Here is a 21,786-nt window from a genome sequence, read left to right as displayed (position 1 = left end):
ATTCTTTGCTATAGTCTTCTTCTAAAAATAGAATAATTATTATTCATCCAGCAGGTCTACACTGTCAAAGAAAAGAGAAGAGAGATATTGCCACAACCAGTCACGTCTCCACGAACCCTATTTACCCTCGCTGGGGGTTGCAGGTGCATTCTGCACTCCTTCAACAGTCGCGTGTCTAGTATATATAGGCTGTCGAACAGCTTTTCAATGACGTATGGTTTCATCGATCTATTTCCAGAAGCTAGTCGTAAAACTAATATTGGTGTCGTAACAAGCCGCGCGTTACTTTAACGGGGTTCATTGCACCGGAAGTTTCGTGTTCGTGCTTTAACTCTTTCGTCAGAAGAACCGTGGGGAAGCTAGAAATCATGGTAACAAACGTGAACGACGATAAGAAGCTCTCACCGTGGATTTGTGGGAAATTGTCTCGTATATACGATGGCTATCGTTTATCATTGTTAAACCGTGATTGATAATAGCCACTGTCCCATATCGGTACCACTCATTCGTATGTACGTTTGCATCCCAACGATCGTTGACACGGACGTGTTCAAATACACAGTTGATCGCTTTAATTAATTTTATCACGTTTTAAATTGTTCTAAGGAACAATGGAAAACTTTGAACTTCATCCATCGCTAACACATAAGATCCCGGTAACGGTATTTATAAACGTTCAAGTAATGATGCATGCAGATGATATGGAAACAGGGGAAGATACTTTAAACGATTACCGATATCAGAGAATCGGCGGTGTTTTTAAGACACCCGTTGCATACATGGCACGCAAGAGATACGCCGAGTTACTGGCGCCGTGCCTATCATTACGTTGTTTAACTCATAATACATCGTAACACGTACGCTACTACAGTGTGTATCTCAACCGTTTACGCGTTTCAACGAGCGTGCGCGCGCGAGCTCACGTTAACGATCCTGTGTGCTGACCGATCGACCATCGTGTGAGTCGTACCTTAATTCACTCGTTGCGTGTGGATTGTGGAATCAATCTGTCTACTCTTGTATATCAAAGCCTATGCTTTCTTAAAGAAAGTTTAATCGCATATAAATCGTAGGAAGTTTAATACAGTGACTAATTACACATGTTTTATCAGCGTTAGTACGTCCGACGTTATTAAAATACTAGTCAGTTTTGAATCACGCTTTCTATTATTAAAAATATCTTTGTTATAAGAAATAATATTTGTTGCAACTACTATTACTACTATTTCGTCTGTCTGTCGAAATGCATAGAAATTAAAATGCAACAGTTGCATCCGCAGTATGACTTAAATAATTCAACAGAAGCGCCATATGCATCAATAACAGCGAATGCGTTGAATTACATTTTTGATCGCTTCGAATATAATACATTCGAAAATGAAAGGTTTTCCTGTTTTCAATAGTATCAAAAAATACAGAGAATTACAGAGAAAGTGTTTCTCTTCCGTCCGGCTCAGGACCACGAATATCATCATCGTGTTCACACTTCCGGCTGTTTCGAACCCTTGCACGCTTCTCATCCGGTTAGCTTTCGAGTATACAGCAGCCTGTATCGATGACTCGCATCCTATCCGACTCATTGATGCGGTTCCGCCCCTCTCATCCCTTTATTACAATGGTTCACATTTGTACATCAACGATTGGCACTTTTTGTAATAGATTAATTATACTGTAATCGCAGATGAGACTCATTGTGTGTTGGATTTCAGGATCATCAGGACATCAGGATTTTCCTCGTATGTCGCATAGAATTGGACTATGGATGTTTATGGAAATTTAGATTTTTCTAAATACAATTAAAGAAACAGAAGTTAAACTAAGATTTATTTTACTCTGTAAATGTTATAGTATAACAAGGACTTTGTACATTCATATATACTATGCGTATTCTGTATATTTTTAGCTTAAACTTCTCCTAAATGCATACAAATCCACAGTTTACATATAAACTCGTGAAGCTTGCATTGAAACAAACTTTGGACAATTATTGGACCAAGTATCGGACTAAGTTAATATTTTACCAAGGAAATATTTTAAGATTATAAGAGAGTGCTACTTTAAGACTTAGGTTAAAATTTGGGTTAGTAGCATGAAGATAGGATGACGCAGAGTTCTGTCGAAAGTACATTTAGTCAATGGAAAGTGTTCGTAACGGTTGAAAAACAGGTCACGTGAATTTACGTTGTTCCATAATAATTTCCTACGAGCCATTATTTTTCGGTCTTTGCACACCATCCATAAACATCCTAGTACTTCTATAAGTACCTAGTACTTCTATATCCATACGTTACATTTAGTGATTAAAATTTCATAATAGAAAGAATGAATGCAATTTAGAATGAAAGTAAACGTCCTTTGAATCTTATCTTTGCTAAACTACAAATCCTAAACTGCTTCACGAAAACGAGGCGGGACTTTGCTCTCGCAAACAGCAACAATTCAGTGATGTGGCGCGCCATAAGGCAAACATACGATTATCAGGCAAACGTTCACGAGGCCCCGGTTGATATCACACGAAGATATAAAACGAGGGACTTCTATGAACAGAGCACAAAGGCGGTTAAAAGGGATAAAGAGCGGGATAGAGGAACACGTTACGACAACAGGGAGGAGCACGAGGGAGGAGATTTACGAAAGAAAGAGTGAATGGGAGCACTGTGTGCCAGATGGTCGACTCGAGTCGCGATCTCGAGTCTCGTCCCATTACTATTTCCCAATGATGAAGGAAGATCTGTGCCGGTGGTTACACTACGGCGAATATCATCGAACGAGAACCGATCATCGAGAGCTCTGGCATTATTGCGCGCTCTGACCTCTGATAATTAATGAAAATTTATTGACCGATCGAGCGTCGCCAGAGTATGAATCGCAATTAATAGGAACGTCTGCCGAGGGGGAACTTGAATGACAAGATAGAAAAGTCTACGCAAATAGAAGGTCCGTTGATAGATACGATTATCGCGAGTCGTAATATCGAAAGAGTGAAAGGCGTGTTCGTGAGGTTGCGATGGAAGCTTGCTAAAATTACGTGCACGTAACACCATCGAATTACCCATTGATTCGAGGAATCGTATACTCTTGTGGTCCCTCTCTTGTGTACACGGTTTTCAGCGAACTCGAAACGTACCGAGAAGAAGCTAACAAGAGCGTGTGCATCGGGTAGCGGCGACGAAAAGAAGAATTGTATATACGTCGTACGGGAAGACGAGATGATTAATTCTTGCGGTCGGGCGAGTAACACGAAACTCCCCGCGTCGAAATTTTTATCTCGCTTCTAGCACCGGAAAAATAAAACCGGCAAACAGGTTCCATAGTATATTCTAGGCTCTAGACGTATGTATGACTATTGCTTGCTCTGATACTGACTCATAGAAATGATTAGAACCCGTATTAGTAATTACTTTATATGAATTCATTCCTTTTTAGGAGAAATCGTTTCGTTCGAGATATCGTAAAAAAAATGTGTGGCGGATTCCTTGGTCGTCCTACTGAAAGACAGCCATTGTATGTTAGTAATGCCAAATTGTATATCGATAGAGTATAGTAACCACGAATGATCGCTTTTATCAATCTTCACGTCTCCGTTGAATCTTTTCGTACCTTTCTTCACGAGAAGAAATAATTTACCTTGTTACTTTTATGATCTGATGTTGGAATGATCAGAGTCAGAGAGATATGTAAATTCATTATCACTCTACATCATGAAGTTCCGCGATTGGCGTTATTATTTAATCGATTCTAAAGATTTAGAATTTAAGATTTATCTAGATTTTCCACAGTTTAAACTCTCGAATGGTGGAAGCCACATTACATTATAGTTATTACATTACATAATATTATATCTTTATTTATGGTAAAACTATTGATTCCAATTTTCATTGTGTTAAAAATCCTCGAATCGCTTTGAAATTAGAACTGTAACGCCTACCACTAATGGAAATGTCTATTGCTCACATATTAAGCCTAAATGTCCCTGTTATAAGTCCAAACAAACTCTCCTAAGTTATAGGCATCATGAAAAGAGGGAATTCAAAGAGCAACGCGAAAATATATATATTTTTCATGCTGGTGCATGTGTAAGTTTGACCGGAGACTTCTACGTGAGCCCACCTTTTTCCTTCACTTTCAGCATTGTGCCAGCCACCGAAGGTATCATTATTCGAGCCCCATAAAGAAAGGCCGTGGATAGCGAAACCGAGAAGAATGTTAAGTGTCGCAATCATGATTGTGTTCGGCGTTTGTAGAAACGCGAAGCGCGACCATCTGCACTGAAGGCTCGAACCGCAATTGTCGCTTTCAATTCAGCCAGATGTCGATCGATGACAGATCAAAGAAAGGGTTTTCAATAAGGGTACACGGGAATTCAATTCGCATAGTCTGTGTTGCGTAAGAAAATTCGAAAGTATCTCATGGGAATTATAAAATGAGAAATTCCTAGTGGCACTGGGATCAAGATGTTTATATAATGTTGGCAAAAAGAATATCAGGAAATCAGAAAGGCGAGATATACAATTTTATCATAGCGACTTCCTAAACATTTTCTCTTGACAAAAATGTTCATCTTTTTAGATTATTTTACATAGCATCTAACTTTCAGATAATTCTTTAATATAGTGCATATTATATAAGGATCTTTTCAAAGATTTAACTCTAATGTTATATATTTACTTATATGACTATGGTCAATAGACGATCTTAATTAAATTTGAGATGCAGGGTTCGCGTATTGATTAATTCATTAGCTTTGTCATTTTTTCGCGTCTGAAGGAAATAATTTATGAAAATGTATTCATATTTAAAGGATTGATGAAGTAGATGTGACTCGTAAGAAATGGAAAGCTTCATATATTGTAATTTAATAACAGGTTCAAATGTTCAACGAGTCTCTATATACTTGTTCTCTACCTCTTCCAAGATTCAATAAAGTATGAACCATAGAAAATCGGAAATTTCATGTTGTAACTTAATAAACGAACAAGATGTGTGATACCCATACCTGTCACCAGGCTGAAAGAATCAAGGACATTGTATAAGTGAATTCGTAGAATGCAGCACACGACCTACACGTCGACACGATTGTCTCCCATATAATACCGCGAATTCCTGGTGACACAAGACCTTTTGGCGCCTTTGCAACGATGAGAGTATACGACAAGCCAACTATCAGCTAGTTAGCACGTGCTCACGGTGTGAACAGTGCGTAGTTGTAAGCAAATCCCAGGATCCGCTATATAGTAACACTTATCCGGGTAATACCTTATGCATACTGTAGCTATTTCGCAAGAAATCGTAGAAAACGGTTTATTTTTTCACTTTCAAGGAAAGTGGGACGTGATACGCTAATGTTTCTATTTAGAGCATTTAACAAGTTACAAAATACTTCTTATACAATTCCTATTTCCCATTTGATTTTCTGCAAAATTAAAGAGAATAATATTTCGTTTCATAGAGACTAATATGCTACGGAGTAATATGATGATTAAGCTCGATACGATGCAATAAACATGAAAAATGGTACTCTAATTGCCCGTCATGCGTCACAGGCCACACTACGACTCTTGGTATTACTCGAGAGTAGGTAGTTTCGCGTACTCGTTCGCGGCCACGTGTGTGAGTAGCCAGCTGCGAGTGCTTTCACCGGTAGCTTGTGACCAATCCCAGACAACATTCATGCCTAAAGAATTCGTACGACGATGCTCATGAATGGGCTACGAGCCTTGATCAAATCGTACGTCGCGCCGGCTTTGTGCTCGTAATCAGAGTTTCTTGTTCGCGTAACGATCGATAGGCCTGTGACAATTTAGTCTGGGACAAATGAGCGATGCAATGTCACTAGGTCTTTAAAACGATGAGCTTGTACAATGTGATGGATTTACAGTAAAACGCGATGTATTGCACGAAACTTTAGATGGTGCCAATAGAATCGTTTTCTATGCAAATTCATATTATATGAATGAGAAGTCACAGATAGCAAAGACGATCTGTGAATTTCTAATTTTATGTTTAAACGACACAATGAAATATAGTGAAATCATTTTTATCTTTTCAATTCCCATAGATATTAACCTTTTATACTCAGAAAATTTCCATGATATTACCAGCGGCTTCAGTATATGTAGTTTTAATATAAAATTTCTCGAAACCTATGGTTTTGTATTTCAAAACAACTTGTTATATGAAGTCTTTTCCTCTTAAAATAAATAAATGAAATTCTATTCTATGCGTATTATTACATAATGATGCACAGGTCCCATATTTGGAAATATAATACTATCAAATATATAGTACAGCATCACTGCCGCTAGATCGTAAAGACCCGACGTCACATCGTCTCCACTATCCCTTAATCATTCTCGTCATCGTTCGTGCGAAGAATCCGCCCCGTGAAAATTGTCGAGAAACGTACTTGAAACGTGTACGTGCGTCACACGAAGTTACGTAATCGACGATTGTCGCTCGCGTTAAGCAACGAATTCCGGCTGGACGATCGGTTGAAACGTTAAATCGCGGATGTGACTATGCACGGAGATAATAACGGACGCGGTTTCAATTCCGAATTCGCACTCTGGCATTGAAAGGAGCTAAAAAGACAGAATCAACCGTGACGATTAATCGCCGAGAACGATGTAACGACCGGATCGGTTTACGCCAATAAACCAATGTTTCCGTGATCTGAATGCTAAATGTTCGCCCACGATGGTCCTTACAAGGACTATTCGCACACGAGAGTTCCCTTCAATGCTACTGTAATTAATATTTGATCGGTAATGAAAATAATTTCCATTTCATTCGCAGTGAAATTTCAATAAACTAAGGGTCGTTAATGTAGAAAGATACGCTCTTGGAGATTTGAGGAAGATAGTATCTTTGGAAAATTCTAAACAACCATATTGTAGAGCATGAGAAGCTATAAAACTTCGAATTTAACTTCTTTTCAATAGGTACATTGTATGATTTCTTTAAAATGACATTTTCACCCCTAAGATTAATTCTTTATCGAAATAAGAAATGGCATTGTTAATAATATCACTTGAATTATAATTTTAGAACGTTTCTTTGTTTACGAATCTTCTAACTGAATTTTCTATTTTTCTTCGACTATATTAGGCGATAATCATAACAATATTCAAGAAACACGGTATTTCTAAAATCCTAGGATACGCGTTCAAATTAGAACGAACCACGAGCTTCTTAAAGACCAGCCATGTAATTCTTCTGGCGCCAATCTTCAGATTTTTTTCTTTCTGCCGATACACGAGCGGTTCTGGGAAAAACGGGTGAACGGCACAGATAAGGGCAACACCAGGAGTCTGAAACTGCAGATAAATGGAAAGAGAAACGGTGTTATTTATATTCGATGATCGATAGCCGCTAACTTGTTATCACAACGGAAGCCGAATCACCGATTCTCGGTATTTATTGTAAGATGACGGAAGTCTCGTTCTTTCTTACTTGCTAACTGCGAATGAGAATTGAACTTTATCGTAAGAAAACGCGTGTATGAGAAGAGACGAACCGCGATTACACAAGAATTCCGGTATCTAATCGCTCAAACATTTTCCTGTTCCAAATTATCTCTGGATTTGTTCTGTCAACGATGTACGATCCACAGTTTTGCCGAATCTCGCGAGTATACATCTGGTTTCTTAAAAGAACTCGCTATGAAAATAAGCAAAACGACCAAATAGATATCCGACAGAGGTAAAAACTGGCGTAAGTGAGTTTTAATCCAGTCATAAAACACTGGAAGAGATGTTAGCCTCGATATTTTTCACGTCACACATGTCAACGATGTTTTTGTTAGGTCCACGCGTGTTTACTTAAGAGGCAGCACTCGCTTAAAAATCTCATGTCCCCGATGCGCTCCAAGGAGAAGAGTTCATCTCGCGAGTCGTTCCTCTTACGAGAGAACAGAAGCGGATAATAACCTATAATTATCAGCGAAGGGACAGAAGAAGAACAGAATGTTCTCGTAGCTCGTGCGTTCTTTAAATAACCCTCTAAATATCTGTCGAATGCTTCCAAAATTATATCTAAAGGGTTGATCGATAAAGGTAAAATCTTCTATTTATTGTACAATAATACCTAATAAGAATCTATCGGTGCACCAATTACGGTTTCCTTCGCGCCACACCGTGACGTAATGGCATTCCCTCGTCGTTGGAAAGCGCCACTTAATACTGTTACATAACAGGCAGCGTTCCATAAAGTCATTAGCATGATAATAAATCAACGGATACCGTAAAACGTGGAGCAACCCCTCTCAGTATACTGAGTATACTATAACTCCAGTTTCGTAGCCTAATCGTGTGAATTCGAGCCACGTTCTGCCTGTAGCGGATATATAAAAGAGATGCCTCCATAGCAGACATAACTCTGACGATTATGTGGTGCGTTTTATAGGAGAAACATCCTTGAAACCGGTCAAGAAACCCTGGATCGTTTGTATCCTGATTATGGGGTATTCTGATTCTTTCTACAGGCTCCATGAAAAAGAAAAAGGTTCTTCAAGCTAAAAATACGAAGAGATTCCCTTTTGAAATTCTAGTTTACTGTGTCGCCGTCATGCGGGTGCACCAATGCATGATAATTAATGCGGCCAATAATTTATTACGATTGCGCCCCCAGGTTTCGTGAGCCGTCGATGACGGAATCGGAGCAGGAAGCGAAAATACCATGGCTTGGAGCACGGACTTTTCTGGTTCGTTCACAAACTTGTTCTTTTCTTATTGTACGCCGCTTGGAAATCTGGTTGCGCAAGGACTATTCTAATATTGTTTCGGAGACAATGCTGTTACGTGTCGAGAAGTGCTAAGAAATTCGTTAAGACAGCTAACTTCTGTTCTAATGATGAAAGTGAGATTAATTTATACTGAATGGTGCGAAAAAATATTTTTATATTTTCGAAACTCTGCATTGGATTGAAGTGAATAGAAATCTAATTCAGAAGATTGGGATAATGATTGACATCTTCAATATACTACTACTAACCCATTATTATATTATACTATTATACAAAAATACTACATTTTTGTAGTTCCAAGAAACTAAACTAAATTATGATTTTAATAAAACTATAAATATCTCGTAAAGAATGTTTATGATCCTACTTTATATACCAAAGGTTGTACAAATTTTACTTCTTTATAAGGAAACATTGCTACATTTCCATTTTTCTAAACAACTGTACTCAACTATAGCTTTAATACAACTGAATAAAAATCAAATTGTAGCAAATTAATGAAATAATTAATGTGATTGTAAGTAATATTTCACACTGAAACCTAATAAAAATTCAATAGCGAAAGGTGAACGTATGCGTACAACCATTCTTGAAATGTCAAAACTCATAATGGACATAATCTTATAATGGAAAATTATAGCCACCTGTAACAATGAAAGGGTTAAGCATCTCCATTGACCTTCCGCAACAAAAAAAAAGTTATTATGAAATCTCTTCTAGCATATTGGTTTCATGGCGAGAGCCATTGTAACATAGCAAAATTATGCAGACAGAAGTTGTAAGAGTAAATCGTCACAAGAGTGAAGGTCGATCGATCGACAGATAAAAGCCGAACATTCTGATGGAACAACGGGTAGTACGTTTTATCAAGACCGGTTCAAATAAAAGATACACGTAGACAAGAAAGCCGGAACTACGGGCCGCCGCGCCGGATGTTGCGAGGTCCGAGAACGCGAGACAGGTCCGACATCCAGAGGCGGAATGAGAAGGTACATGGAACGTGATTTCGTGCGTATAGCGGTAGGATGATCGATCAACGATCGTTGAGATGATCCAGATTCCGCAGCATCGAATTTCCTTTACGTGAATCTTGCGGTTTTTAATTCGACTCTTGTACGAGCAAATATTTAATATCTTTAGTGAAATTTTACATGTGACAAATTGCAAGTTATTAGTATTAATAAATTCTTCTGCATAGTAGGAGTAGGTTTAAATAAATTCGACAAATAAAATTTGATTAATTTGATCGATAAATAAAGATAAATTTGGCAAATTGCAAGTCATTTGATTATCCTATTTGATCCAAAATTGGAACATTGGAAAAAAGAATGTACAATTTTTCAGTAACATTTGCTAATTTCTCTATATATTGTGCAGATTTTCTAATATTTATAACCGACAGTTTACACGGAAGATGTCGTGGAAAATTTATGTAAAACGAACATGTAGTACAAAAGAAGAAGTAAGTATCGTAATCAGAAGTAGGGTTCTAAGAAAAAGCAAAATTATTCCATTATCTCGTAAATGTGTGTAATAGAGTATAGTAATTTGTACAACGATGTATTCCATTAACAGTAAAACGAATACTATATCGAATCGTTATAAACTAACGGAATAGATTAGAGATGATCTAACATACAAAAATTAAAGAGATAACAGAAGCAACAAATTTTTGTTTGAATAAATGCAAATGTTAGTGGTTTTACGTGTTCGTGGTGTGTAATGATACCATTTAATGTGGTAATGGAACGTCTACGAGAAGACATTGACATTATCAAGATCATTGGACGCGAGTGACGATTTTTCACTTTTCGTCCCAGTTACGTAAAATTGTGTGGTATTCTGAAAGCCGCAATAGCATCGTTGTTGATCTTCCTACAGTTAGTTAACACGGAGAAAAAAGAAAGCTTTGACCAGAATACATTTTATTTCATACCGGTTTCCAGACTTTTTCTCGACCAGCAAGGGAATAGTAAGATCGTGGTGCTTCCGCGGGTTCTTTATCTTATCGCAAGCACGATAATGTCTCTGGTCGCGTTGCATGGAAATTAAAATAGGACTCTAACACATTAATTTTTACAAAAATATAAAAAAAGAGCTACTGTAAAATACAAATGATCATAAAAAGAGCAGTACAAAAAGTCCCTATTTGTGTCGAACGACATAAAAATGATTCAACGAAAACAAATTACAGTGGAACGCGTATCAAAGTACAACTTCTATCAGAGAGACAGAATAGTTTGCTATCGTGACAAGCTACCACCAGCGATTACATTGTAATCCATACGGCGCCGACTTTTCAGACTGTCATTCTATATCTAAAATGGAGCACGTTATTTATTTTTCGTTTTCCATTGAGGAACATTCCATCGCTCTTAGCCATATCTTTTCTTATCAAATTTTGCTTCACGCTATCTTTCAGAGAACTTTCTCTGCAAATTTTTTAAGTCACTTTTATACGAGAAATGAGAAAATTGAATTTAAAGATTAGGAGTTTCACTAAGGAAAACTCTTGATCTCCTTTGCTGTTAGATTATTTAGAAAATTTTTGTAGTTAATTATGAATTAAATATTTTGTAACATCTTTTGTATCTTCTGGACTACTTCGTTCGGAGAGAAAGTTCCTACTTTTCAAACTTTTTCACGTCGCAAGTCGCAACAAGCTGATTGTTCGTAACATAGTCGTTTCTCCGGTTCATTCCTGGCAACCTACTAAGGAACGAAGGTCGGTAGGCAGGGAGCAAGTGCGATTAAGTGGATCCATCAGGGTTACGGCGGTATGTATAGTTTTTCACTTCACATTGTGAGTTGGCCGCAATGTGCGACGCCTTGGCATGCGGGGTTCTCACAGAGAATTCCTGGTTCCATGAACAAAAACTACGGGACGTACGACGAAGATGAACTTCGCCCATTGGAAGACACCGAAAGAAAAAAAAAAAATTTCAACCTTAAGGGTGATATACATCTTCCTTTGAAAAAAAGAAAACAATGACAGGTTTTCTACAAGTTCGTGAAACTATCATTAACGAATTTGTTTTTTATTCTCGCTAGAGACACGAAACTGTTAATTGAACTGTACGAAAGTCAAAAATTAAAATTTAGTAGAAAACTCGTAAAAAATTAAGATTTAATCAACGTATTTAGGTAATTAAGAAATTGTTAGGTAAAAAAAGAAATTGTTTACTCTCGTAGAAGCTTAATAGAAGAAGTGAAAAATAAAGAATTGGAGATGTAAATCGGGGGGCGTTAATGGTTTCTCCTAAAAGAACAGAATTGGATTCGTGAAATTTGAGAGGATTAACCCGCCGTAAAAATATTCACAAATCAGTGACCAGGATGCTCATACACAGTTGGTTTCTCGAAGAAGTTAACGGAAGAATCCAGCTGTTTTGTAACGACCTTTGGCGCAGCCTCGTGTGAAACGGGCCAGGCAAACGCAAATACAATGAAAACTCTGCAATGTACCTATGTATTCAACAATCGTGTAGTTAATATCTAGAGAAACTGGGGTGTTGACCGGCAATAATGTAAAGTTCGCATTGTATTAAATGCGATGACCCTAATTTTTATTGACTGAGCCGGTCGGCACTAACGATACCAGCGATATCGACGATAATATGCGAGGTATGCGAGTAATCAACTTTAATGCCAATTAACCTGGCTCGATCGAAATTTTACACTACACGCCACGAAAAAACTAGCAGTATATTCGCTGGAAATTTTATTTGAATATTCAAATGGTTTGAGTTGTGTCCTTCATTTTCTCGCAGATGTTGGACTAAACTGGCTACCCTAGGCATCTTGCTGGGATCAAGGGCCTCCGGAGAGTCATGTTTCTGTTCGCGCAAAAAGGGATGCGAAACCGAACCGCCTGCAGTTGCTGCTTGACGAACTTGGGGACATTCGGTTCGTGAGAATTTCACCCTCATCTCAAACCTGACTTCTGTCAACGTTCAAATAAAACCAATGAAATATCCCGGAATATCTTGAATCGATTAACGCAATGGAAATTTTGCATGTCGTAATAATTACAAATATAACTGATAATTTCAATCAATTAATAATTTTATCACGAATGCTGTTTACTCAATCGAAAATAATCGCGACTATTTTTGGCGGGATAGTAATCAAGCGAATGACTACGTCAGAAATAATCGTGGATTAAACACACGTACCGCCGATGAATCCCATTAGCGCGAACGGACAAGGACACACGTGGTCCAGCTGTTAATAAGTGCAGGGAATCGTTTTGTTCTCGTTTTCATGAAACCGTTTTAGCGCCTGTCACGGATAACGTTTTGTTCTCCTCGTTTGCTTCATTAAGCAACCACGTCATTGCTTTTTTGTACCCTCCCGCGGCGCGTTCGACCTTTCTTTTTGCTTCATGCGCGACTTTTTTCATCTAGCATGGTCTTTTGTTCGATTTAATCCTCATTTGATTACGAACAAAAGGTTCGATCAACCTTATTTTGATCGGGACAATCGAGATCGGTGTGAAAAGGGAAGAGTTGTATGTAGTTTGATGGACTTACCTGCTGTGGAGTTGCGTCGGCGGGAGAAAAACTCGAAAGGGCGGTTAAGGGCGCAAGCGAAGCGCACGAAGATGCCCTTGATGGCGGAGGTGTGTGTCCAGGGGTAGGACTTCCGCTTCCGCAGCTACTCGCACCCCCGCTCGAAGCCAGGCTCACGCTATCTGCTCGCCCTCGCCACGGCGAGACTGACACGTGCTTCAGCATCCCTCTTTGATCTCACCTGAAATCGAAATTCGGTTGTTTCCTTTAGTTTTGCTCAAAATATGAAACTGTTGATCGAACTACATATCTAGAAGCGAAACAACTGATAGACTTTATCGAGACGAAGTCTAAAAATGTTTAACTGTGAAAAGTGAATTATTCCAGATATGTAAAATCAAACATAAATTAATATACTCTGCTCTTAAGGAATACTAGAGATCAGATTCATAAAAGATTAGAAAATAAATTGAAGAAAAGAAGACTGATTGAACTTAAGAAACAAACTGAGGAATTTTCAGAAAACATAATTAATCAATTGTATCTAGCGATTTGGTCTAATAATCAATCTATTGACTGGATCCTGCAGTTCAATTACATCCAATAACATTTAGTATCACGCAGATGAAATTAAATGCTGATTTAACTATGCGTTTGAATTTCAATCTCCTTTCAACAACATTTAAAATTGAATAATTTCATTCAAATAATATTCCAAGAAGCAATTTCCAATTGTACATTGTAATGCTTATTGTTGTATCATTTAATTGTGCCTTTCATTGTGGTAATTAATCCAATAACAGAGAGGAAACTAGTTTACGGGTCGGTTAGAAGCGAGGATTAACAAGAATCCTGAAAACAGGTTGATCTAATTTTATGCTATCTTTGGTGCTACTTAAGATAGGCTAATGTATACGTGACATCTATTTAGGATAAAAACTTAATGTAGCTGATAGCTTGTTCGGCCTCTCTTTTCAAGGCTACGAAAAGGGGAAACAACCGTAGTGAAGGACGTTCGATAATTATCGACAAGACTGTAGATGATTACTAAGCTGTGCCTGGTACATGTTAGTAGGAAAAAAGCTAGCATCGTCGTAATTTCGTCGGGCAACGAGAGAGATAGACAAAAGAAGGAAAGCCCTTGAATGTCACATAAACAGCCTAAGGGGCGACGCAGCTGCGTGCCAGAAGTCCGAAAGCTTAAACATTCGCAAGAAGCGCGATGCGCATCCAAGAGGTAGCTGTACGTGGCCCGATTGTTAAATGTTTTCATAACAAGGTAGCGCAAGAAAAAACTGGTAACCATTCTCACAACGTTAACTGTATTTTTCTCATTAATAATAAACAGCCATTCTAAACATCGACGCTCGATACTTCGGGCCATGTATGGAAGATCATTCGTATCTATTGAATTAGATATATTACAAAATCAGCCGTATTAATTATTTCCTTTTAATTAAAAGCGTGCCGCGAAGCTCATATATACACACACACACGAGGGATATGTTCATTCAAATGTCACGTGTTACGGAGAAGGACAGACGGTATCGATAACGTTATCACGCAGTACAGCCGTGAATATTCACATGGATACTTACTTTTTACCAATTCACAGCTGAGTGCAGCCCGCACTCGCAGTCCGGTGCATACGTCAATGCGCGGGAATCATGTTTACACTTGGCGAACAAGTGGCATTGAGTGCATCCGATGATAATTACACCTTACGACACTGTTGAACAAATTACTCCCAAATATTGTTCAACGACTAATAACACATTATCTAGACAGTCCCTATTAAATCCTCCAGTTTCTGTTGTTGGAAATCTTCCAAAAATACAAAGTCACTCGACGAATCCTCGTGGAACAAGCTTCTCCTTCCTCAAATCCACGTAATTATCTCAACGATTCACTATGACACGAATTATTATTCTTACTTATGTTTTTAGTACTTTAATGATTTTGACGAATTTAATATAAGAATAAGAGACGCGTCGCGCGATGCTTGAACGAGCAAAGAACGAGACACCTCGTCCAGCGTTGAAATCACCCGTCTGCACGACGTTCCACACGCCACGAGCGCTGCGCTACGACTGAAAGGGACGCGTGAGCAGTCGCGTCGTGTAAAGTCGGCGTAGTAAGCCTACGAGGCGTAGAGGAAAGAAAACGACCTTCCTGCGAGTGCACGAGACCCGCCGAACGTTCTATGCGCGCGACTTTCTATCGCTGTGTTGGTGCGGGGGCGTGAATCTCGTTACCGTACGGTCGTATGTCCACGAAGGGTATTTGCTCTCTCTTTTTATCCTATCTCTGTTTCTCTCGAAGCTTGCAACTTTTCAGCAACGAGTAGGCGTTCGTTTGTAAGCCAGAAGGATGTCCGGGGTTTAATTCCTTCTTTGCTTTCGTCTCGTTTCACTGATCCTTCGCCATCATCACTTTTGGGGTGCATATATTAAAAAACGAATGAGTTGATGCGAAATAAATTTGAATCATATAGAAGCAAATGTAACTCTTCTATTATGTTTGTAAAAATTTACGTTGGTAATTGGGTCTACACGGAAAAAATTCACAGAATGTAGATAGTATTCAAAAATATCCAAAATATAGTACTCGTTATGATATATTTAATACCCAATTTTAATACCAAATTTCTACGTAGGTTTTACCTGCTTAGTTGTATTCACAAAAATATATACGAATCTCATTGTCTGTCAATAATTATGATTCTATAAAGTTTTAACAAAGCTATCAAAAAATTCATTGTGTAAAGAAGATCAAAAAGACCTTATTAACATTCAATTTAATTCTACTAAAATTCAATCCAGAAAGTACACTAAATCTGCTAAAGATTAGTAAGTTCATTTTTAAATGAAAATTGTATTGAAATAAATAGAATTGTACAACAAGATTTCTAATTTGTAAACTATTCTTTCTTTCTGTCGGCTTAACGAGCATGTTTATTATAAGGAACAACATACGTGATGAAATTTGAATATCGACGTAATAAAAGGGAAGGGTATAGTATTTTATATTTCGTATAGGTTTGGGAGTACGTGGGTACAAGGTGTTTCCAATTTATTACTGAGACGATCATAGGGTGAGAAGTATTTCAACCGGTGACATGTGACGCCTTAAATGATGATTGAAATTCCGTAAACGTGTCAAGTAGCTTCCTAAGAAAGTAAATTACAAATGTCTTTGGAACAAGTTCTACCTACTAATGGATGTCACGCGCGACTTTCGAGATTCTGAAAAAATGCAGTCTAGCTGCTAATGGTTACCGCGAATACACACGCCCAGTCATCTCGTCTTCGTTGTTTCGCGTACAGAAAATTCAGAAAGTATAAACCGATAGTAAATCACGACTATACGAAGTTATAATCAGATTTTTTCAAAGAACGTCATGAATTTTAAACGAGCCTTTCGGAATAAGTAATTTAGGGAGATGTTTAATAATGTCGATAATATTAAATATGCGCTTCTATTATAATTGTTGATAAGTGAACATTTTAAGGCAATCTTCTTTTAGAGAAAATGTAGAACATTGGTAAGAGGCTGCTTTCTGATAAACTCCTACGCGATACTCGCGACTCGCAAGTTAAATCGACCATGACAACGAGTTATCTTCGATACAGAAGTTTCGTCTTCCCTTTATAGAAGGCGATATTTTAGTCATGCGACGGTGCCTATATTGAAGAAAGAGAAAAAGAATTACATAAAGACGAGAAGTAGTGCTTCCTACGTAATCACATAAAATCCATGAATGTATGGGCGTCGATTATACCCCGAGGGAAAAAATTTCGTGTTAATTTCTTCGAAGAAAAACGATTGTTCTTCATGTAGGAGTACAACTACGAAAATGTCCGTAGCTTAGACAGAAATGTCTACACTTATGAAAAACTTATGATTATTTCCTAGATTAAGACTCGATTGAAAAACATTTCGTTTTCCAGTGTTCCAGATACGATCTAAATTGAATAAACGCGATCCCTCGAGCAGAAGACGAAAGAAAGTTATGCGTTTGCTTTCATTCCGGAAACGACTAGGGCAATTTCCTTCTTACCAGTGATAATCTTTTTACTGATTTCTCTCGCGACGTAACGCGGAGCTTCTCTTTCGTCTGAGATCCTACGGATTCCGCAAGTATCGCCTTTGAACAGGTGAAAATGCTTCACACGTTTGTTCGTGAGTGCCACTTCGCTCGTTCACAAAGACTGCGAAAAGAATCAACATGAGCGGAACCGATTGGTCCTTGGGTAGAGTGCAGGTTGCATGCTGAAACGTAGAAAAGACGAAGAGGAAGCGTATCATTATACCTGCGTGGGTTTTACCTTGCAAGGGACGTTCTATGGGGTGGTCGAGTTATTTAAAGTAGATATGATATAGTTATACATATATTAAAAATATCTGAATAAGAATTTTGAAACCGATAGTCTCCATTTATTAAATTTGTAGCTATAGTTAATAGAGACTACTCAACCATTTACCAAGTAATTCTATGATTTATAGGTGGATTAAATAAATTATTCAATTGACAAGACTCTCTTCCTATCATAATTGTGTGTTTTTCACATTAGAGGTCGAAGACCCGTGAAGAGCGTAAAACATTCTGATACCACTGTCGGTACCGTCAGAAGGATTTTATAGACATCTCAACCCTTAAGTAGAGGAATGTCGAGTAAATATATCGCAACGTGAAAGCCGTGGAGTCTCAGCCACGCGTGATATCGCGATTCCCTGGTGCAACACTCTTGCCTTTTGTCGCGAACAACGAGCCTCCTGTGAGAAGCATTTCCCTCGGCTGTCTGGCTTCGTTCGCGACGATCTCAAGGAGAAAATTCAATTAGCTACGGCAACTAGATCACTCCCGTCGCAGCTGCAATCGGTAGATAACTCTGAAACTTGTATGTCATGCGAAAGGAGCACTCGAGTGCGACTTTCGATTCGCTCATTTATCATAGATGCAGCTCGTCATCGTGTCTCGGATCCGTGATTCGGATCTCTTCCAGGCTTGGAATGTTCCAAATTTTAGAAAATAAAATCATCGTGAATCGCTTATGAGACGTTTAAATCCTCATAAATCACTAAGAAAAATTCAGAAGTCTTGGCTAAAGGAACATTACATTATAGGAAACAAAAATCCTTCCTAGGAGACATGAAAAGATGTTTATATATATATATCGTAGCTATAATTTGAAATAATATTTTGTATCATATCATGTTACATCATTATACTATTCATGTTAAACTATAATCCCAAATTTAAATAAGATGAATGAAAAATACCAAAATACAAGTTCTTAAGATGCAATACATACATACATATATTTACAATTCGGAAATTGTCAATCAGTAGGAATTAAGATTCTAATAGTACCTCTGCTAAACTGTAATCCGAGGTCGATATTCAATGAATGAAAATGTTTTTACCAATTCATACAGCAGGAACAAGCTTACCAGGGACGGGAACTCGGCTAGAACGAAGTCAGAGAGCATATCGGAACCACGGTGGTCAGCCACTTTATCCTCGTGCACGCAACAAGCACGTCCAGCACCACGAGCACGCTGCTATGGCATGCATACGCCGCTATGGGAGTTTGGCAGCAGCGGTCCAGGTCGCTGGCTCTCATGGTGTTGCGTTACTTTCCCACAGGCGAGTCTCTTCCTTCGTGTGCAATTCTTTGCAAGCTGCACGGCGTACGCCCATCGTACACCTGCACACGCGCGTACGTGTATTCATAGGTACCCACACTGTTGGAAAAAACACGTTGACGAATGTAGAGGGTTGTATAGGTAGGAGACGAAAATGGTCAGACGGAGAAGGTGGAAGAGAATGAAAGAACGGGAGAAGCACGCATCTCACCTTGCAAGGCGAACCTGTTCGTCCGTACCGAAACCGAATATCGTCTTAAACTGAGTGTTACGACCTGAAAATAATGTTACCTCTGAGGATCTTTAAATTTCAGGCTACGGGACCTGTGGCGGAAGCGAGCCGACAAAGCACCATATTATATGCAGTTGATGTGGAATTCGATTTTGATGGACCAATTGCAGCCTTCATTCGTGCAGTTCGAAGAGAAATCTGGGAAGAGAGAAGTATCGATGAGACTTCTCCGAGCTTTGATACTAGAGAAACAATTCTTGAGAATGGAGAAATGCTACGATACATACCTTATACGTGTATTGGTGATTTATAGTTAGTGTGTTATACGAATATTTTTAGAAATTTGCGTTTTTAAATTAGATGAACTATTAAGCGCATCACGAAAATCAAGCTTAATTTGTAATTTGTAATACGTTAACATGGAATGCATAATTGCTTCGAACAGAGAGAATGGTTGATGGGATTTAATGTCAATCCAGCAACGTGGCATCGTCCAGTTTCCGGCCTGCGTGACGGGACTGATTTCCGGGACAGTGCCGTGCTGCATGCATTCAAAGGGACCCCCAACATCAAGTGGACTCTTTCCCCATGGTCATCGACGAGTTCGTGTCCTTTCCCATGGGTGTTGTTTTCTGCGTCTGCAACTGTACACTAACCTGATAACGTCATATTGTTTGTTAAGGTTTAACACGCGTCGAGATAATTGGACGAGATCATGATGAAACAAAACTGTTTACTAATCGTGTCCATCGATAATTTTCCTATTCATTGAAAATCCTTGGATCGTTTTTCCGAACGACTTAATTTTTTAATAACTTATCCGATCAATAAATACTGTAAATACCTAAATTCAATATAATTACGTTTAAGATATAATAAGGAAACACAGAGAACAGGGAAATTTTCCAAAACTTGTACCAAATATAAAATTAAAAATACTTATGTTTAAGAAATGAAAAAATTAATTAGAAATTGCAGACTGCGTGTTATCACGATCTAATATGTACTTTTACGAGATGTTCTTAGGAAGAGTAAGTGTTTCGTATACGAAGTACGAGTAGTCTGTTACGCGAGCATTCTCCTGATGCAAGTAGCGCAAGAAAACCGGAGTAACGGGGCCCAAAAAATTTTAAGTGGATCGAAAGAAGCACCGCGGGATATCTCTCGATTGCATATCCCGCGGCATCCACTATAACAAGATTTGCCGACGGCATCTAGTTCAGGAGATATTTCTTCGATGAGTTCTTCATTCCCAGGAGTGTTGCTTTCATCGCGAAGCTGTCTGACGCCGCCATTACTTTAAGATCCACTTCAACGAATGTATCGGTTATTTCTGAAAGTAAAGAGGAAGTGTCTTTCAGATCCAGTTTAAAATTTTATCTTACGAATAAAACATCGAAATATTATAAATTAGAAAGCCTACCGTTACTGGTGCCAATTTTGGAGTACCATAAGTTGTAGATAATTGACTATCATAAAGTTGAAAAACAAATGAAAGGCTGATTTGTATTTTCTCTATCTTTTATTTCTGAGTTTATATACTTATATTCTGGGATTGTTTATTCATAGTTCATATTAAAACAAATATATATTTTTTTATAACAATGAAAATTTACAGATAGCAGAGAACATACATTAATTAATGACGATTAATCTCCTAAGTGCTCGTCAGTTTAGGCCATCAAGTCAGGCGAAAAAGGAAAAGTTATTCAAGACGGGCGAAACTAGTCCAGTCATACTCCAGGTATTAAATGCTGCACTTAGTAAACGACCAATTTCCGTTCCTGAGACCACATCTTGTCTTGAAAACGTGTCAAGAAATAATCCATGCCTTTGAAAAATTATGCACAGCGGAAGTATTTGAATTTATTATAAAAGAAAACAGATTACGCTGAAACTATTCGAACGGAATGTTTACAAGTGACACGAGGAATTCGAGCGTTACGCCAAGCGCGTTTAATTAACGACAAAAGTTTGTAATTACTTACTCTGAATGGTATACACGTTACGTAATAGATTAATTGATCCCGAGTTTATAGGATCGGCAATTCGGGAGTGGTTGTGCACATATAGAACACCTCTTGCATTCTATCCGACCATTGACTTACATTACACGCTTCGTGAACTTTCCGATTTCTTCAGACAGAGTTGACAGAGGGCAACGAGGGGCAACGAACGTGTAAATGGTATGAAGAGACCCCTGACAGATCACGAAATTACTATTATCGTCAAAAAGAATTTAGCACAGTCGTTGCTACTAAAATAAGACTAACCACCCCTTCGAATTGCGTTTTTTCTCTCATTACTTATTTTTAGTGTCTGTTCCAATACATATATTGCTTTGTACTACTACATCTACCATTAAATACAAATACAACCGAGCATTCTTAAATTCTTCTTTCATTAAAAATCTTTCTATTTTAAGTAATAATATTTGTTTCAATACGCTGCCTACTGATTTGTCTCTCTAAATTATTTCATCGAATCGCATAGAAACTAAAGTGGAATAATTAAATCACCAACACTACTCGATAATTAACGCTAAAAATAGCAATAAATATATTACATGTATATCTACCAGTAAATAGTAACACTTAATCTTTCCTTGTTTCTTCAATTTTAAGTAGTATTTTTAATCATTTTCTCTTTCT

At 38.1% G+C, this 21,786-nt stretch overlaps 1 protein-coding gene across 2 annotated transcripts in view; it reads right to left on the bottom strand.

Moving 5' to 3' along the window:
* Window positions 1-19,010, bottom strand: part of LOC126922580 (uncharacterized) — a 39,353-nt gene extending 20,343 nt beyond the window's left edge. Inside the window, exons 1-2 of one of the 2 annotated variants that reach the window (XM_050735324.1) lie at window positions 18,709-19,010; window positions 13,276-13,495 (exon numbers count right to left, since the gene is read on the bottom strand). In XM_050735324.1, the coding sequence (XP_050591281.1) occupies window positions 13,276-13,479 (204 nt within the window). In that variant the 5' untranslated portion in view covers window positions 13,480-13,495; window positions 18,709-19,010. Of the gene's footprint in view, window positions 1-13,275; window positions 13,496-14,852; window positions 15,372-18,708 lie in introns of those variants that run through there. The other variant, XM_050735322.1, reaches the window with a different exon arrangement.
* Window positions 19,011-21,786: the final 2,776 nt, after the last annotated feature.

Source organism: Bombus affinis, chromosome 12 (genome assembly GCF_024516045.1).
Source record: "Bombus affinis isolate iyBomAffi1 chromosome 12, iyBomAffi1.2, whole genome shotgun sequence".
Taxonomy (NCBI): Eukaryota; Metazoa; Arthropoda; class Insecta; order Hymenoptera; family Apidae; genus Bombus; species Bombus affinis.
The sequence above is the reverse complement of the archived record's forward strand: the minus strand, read 5'-3'. Positions and strand labels throughout refer to the sequence as shown.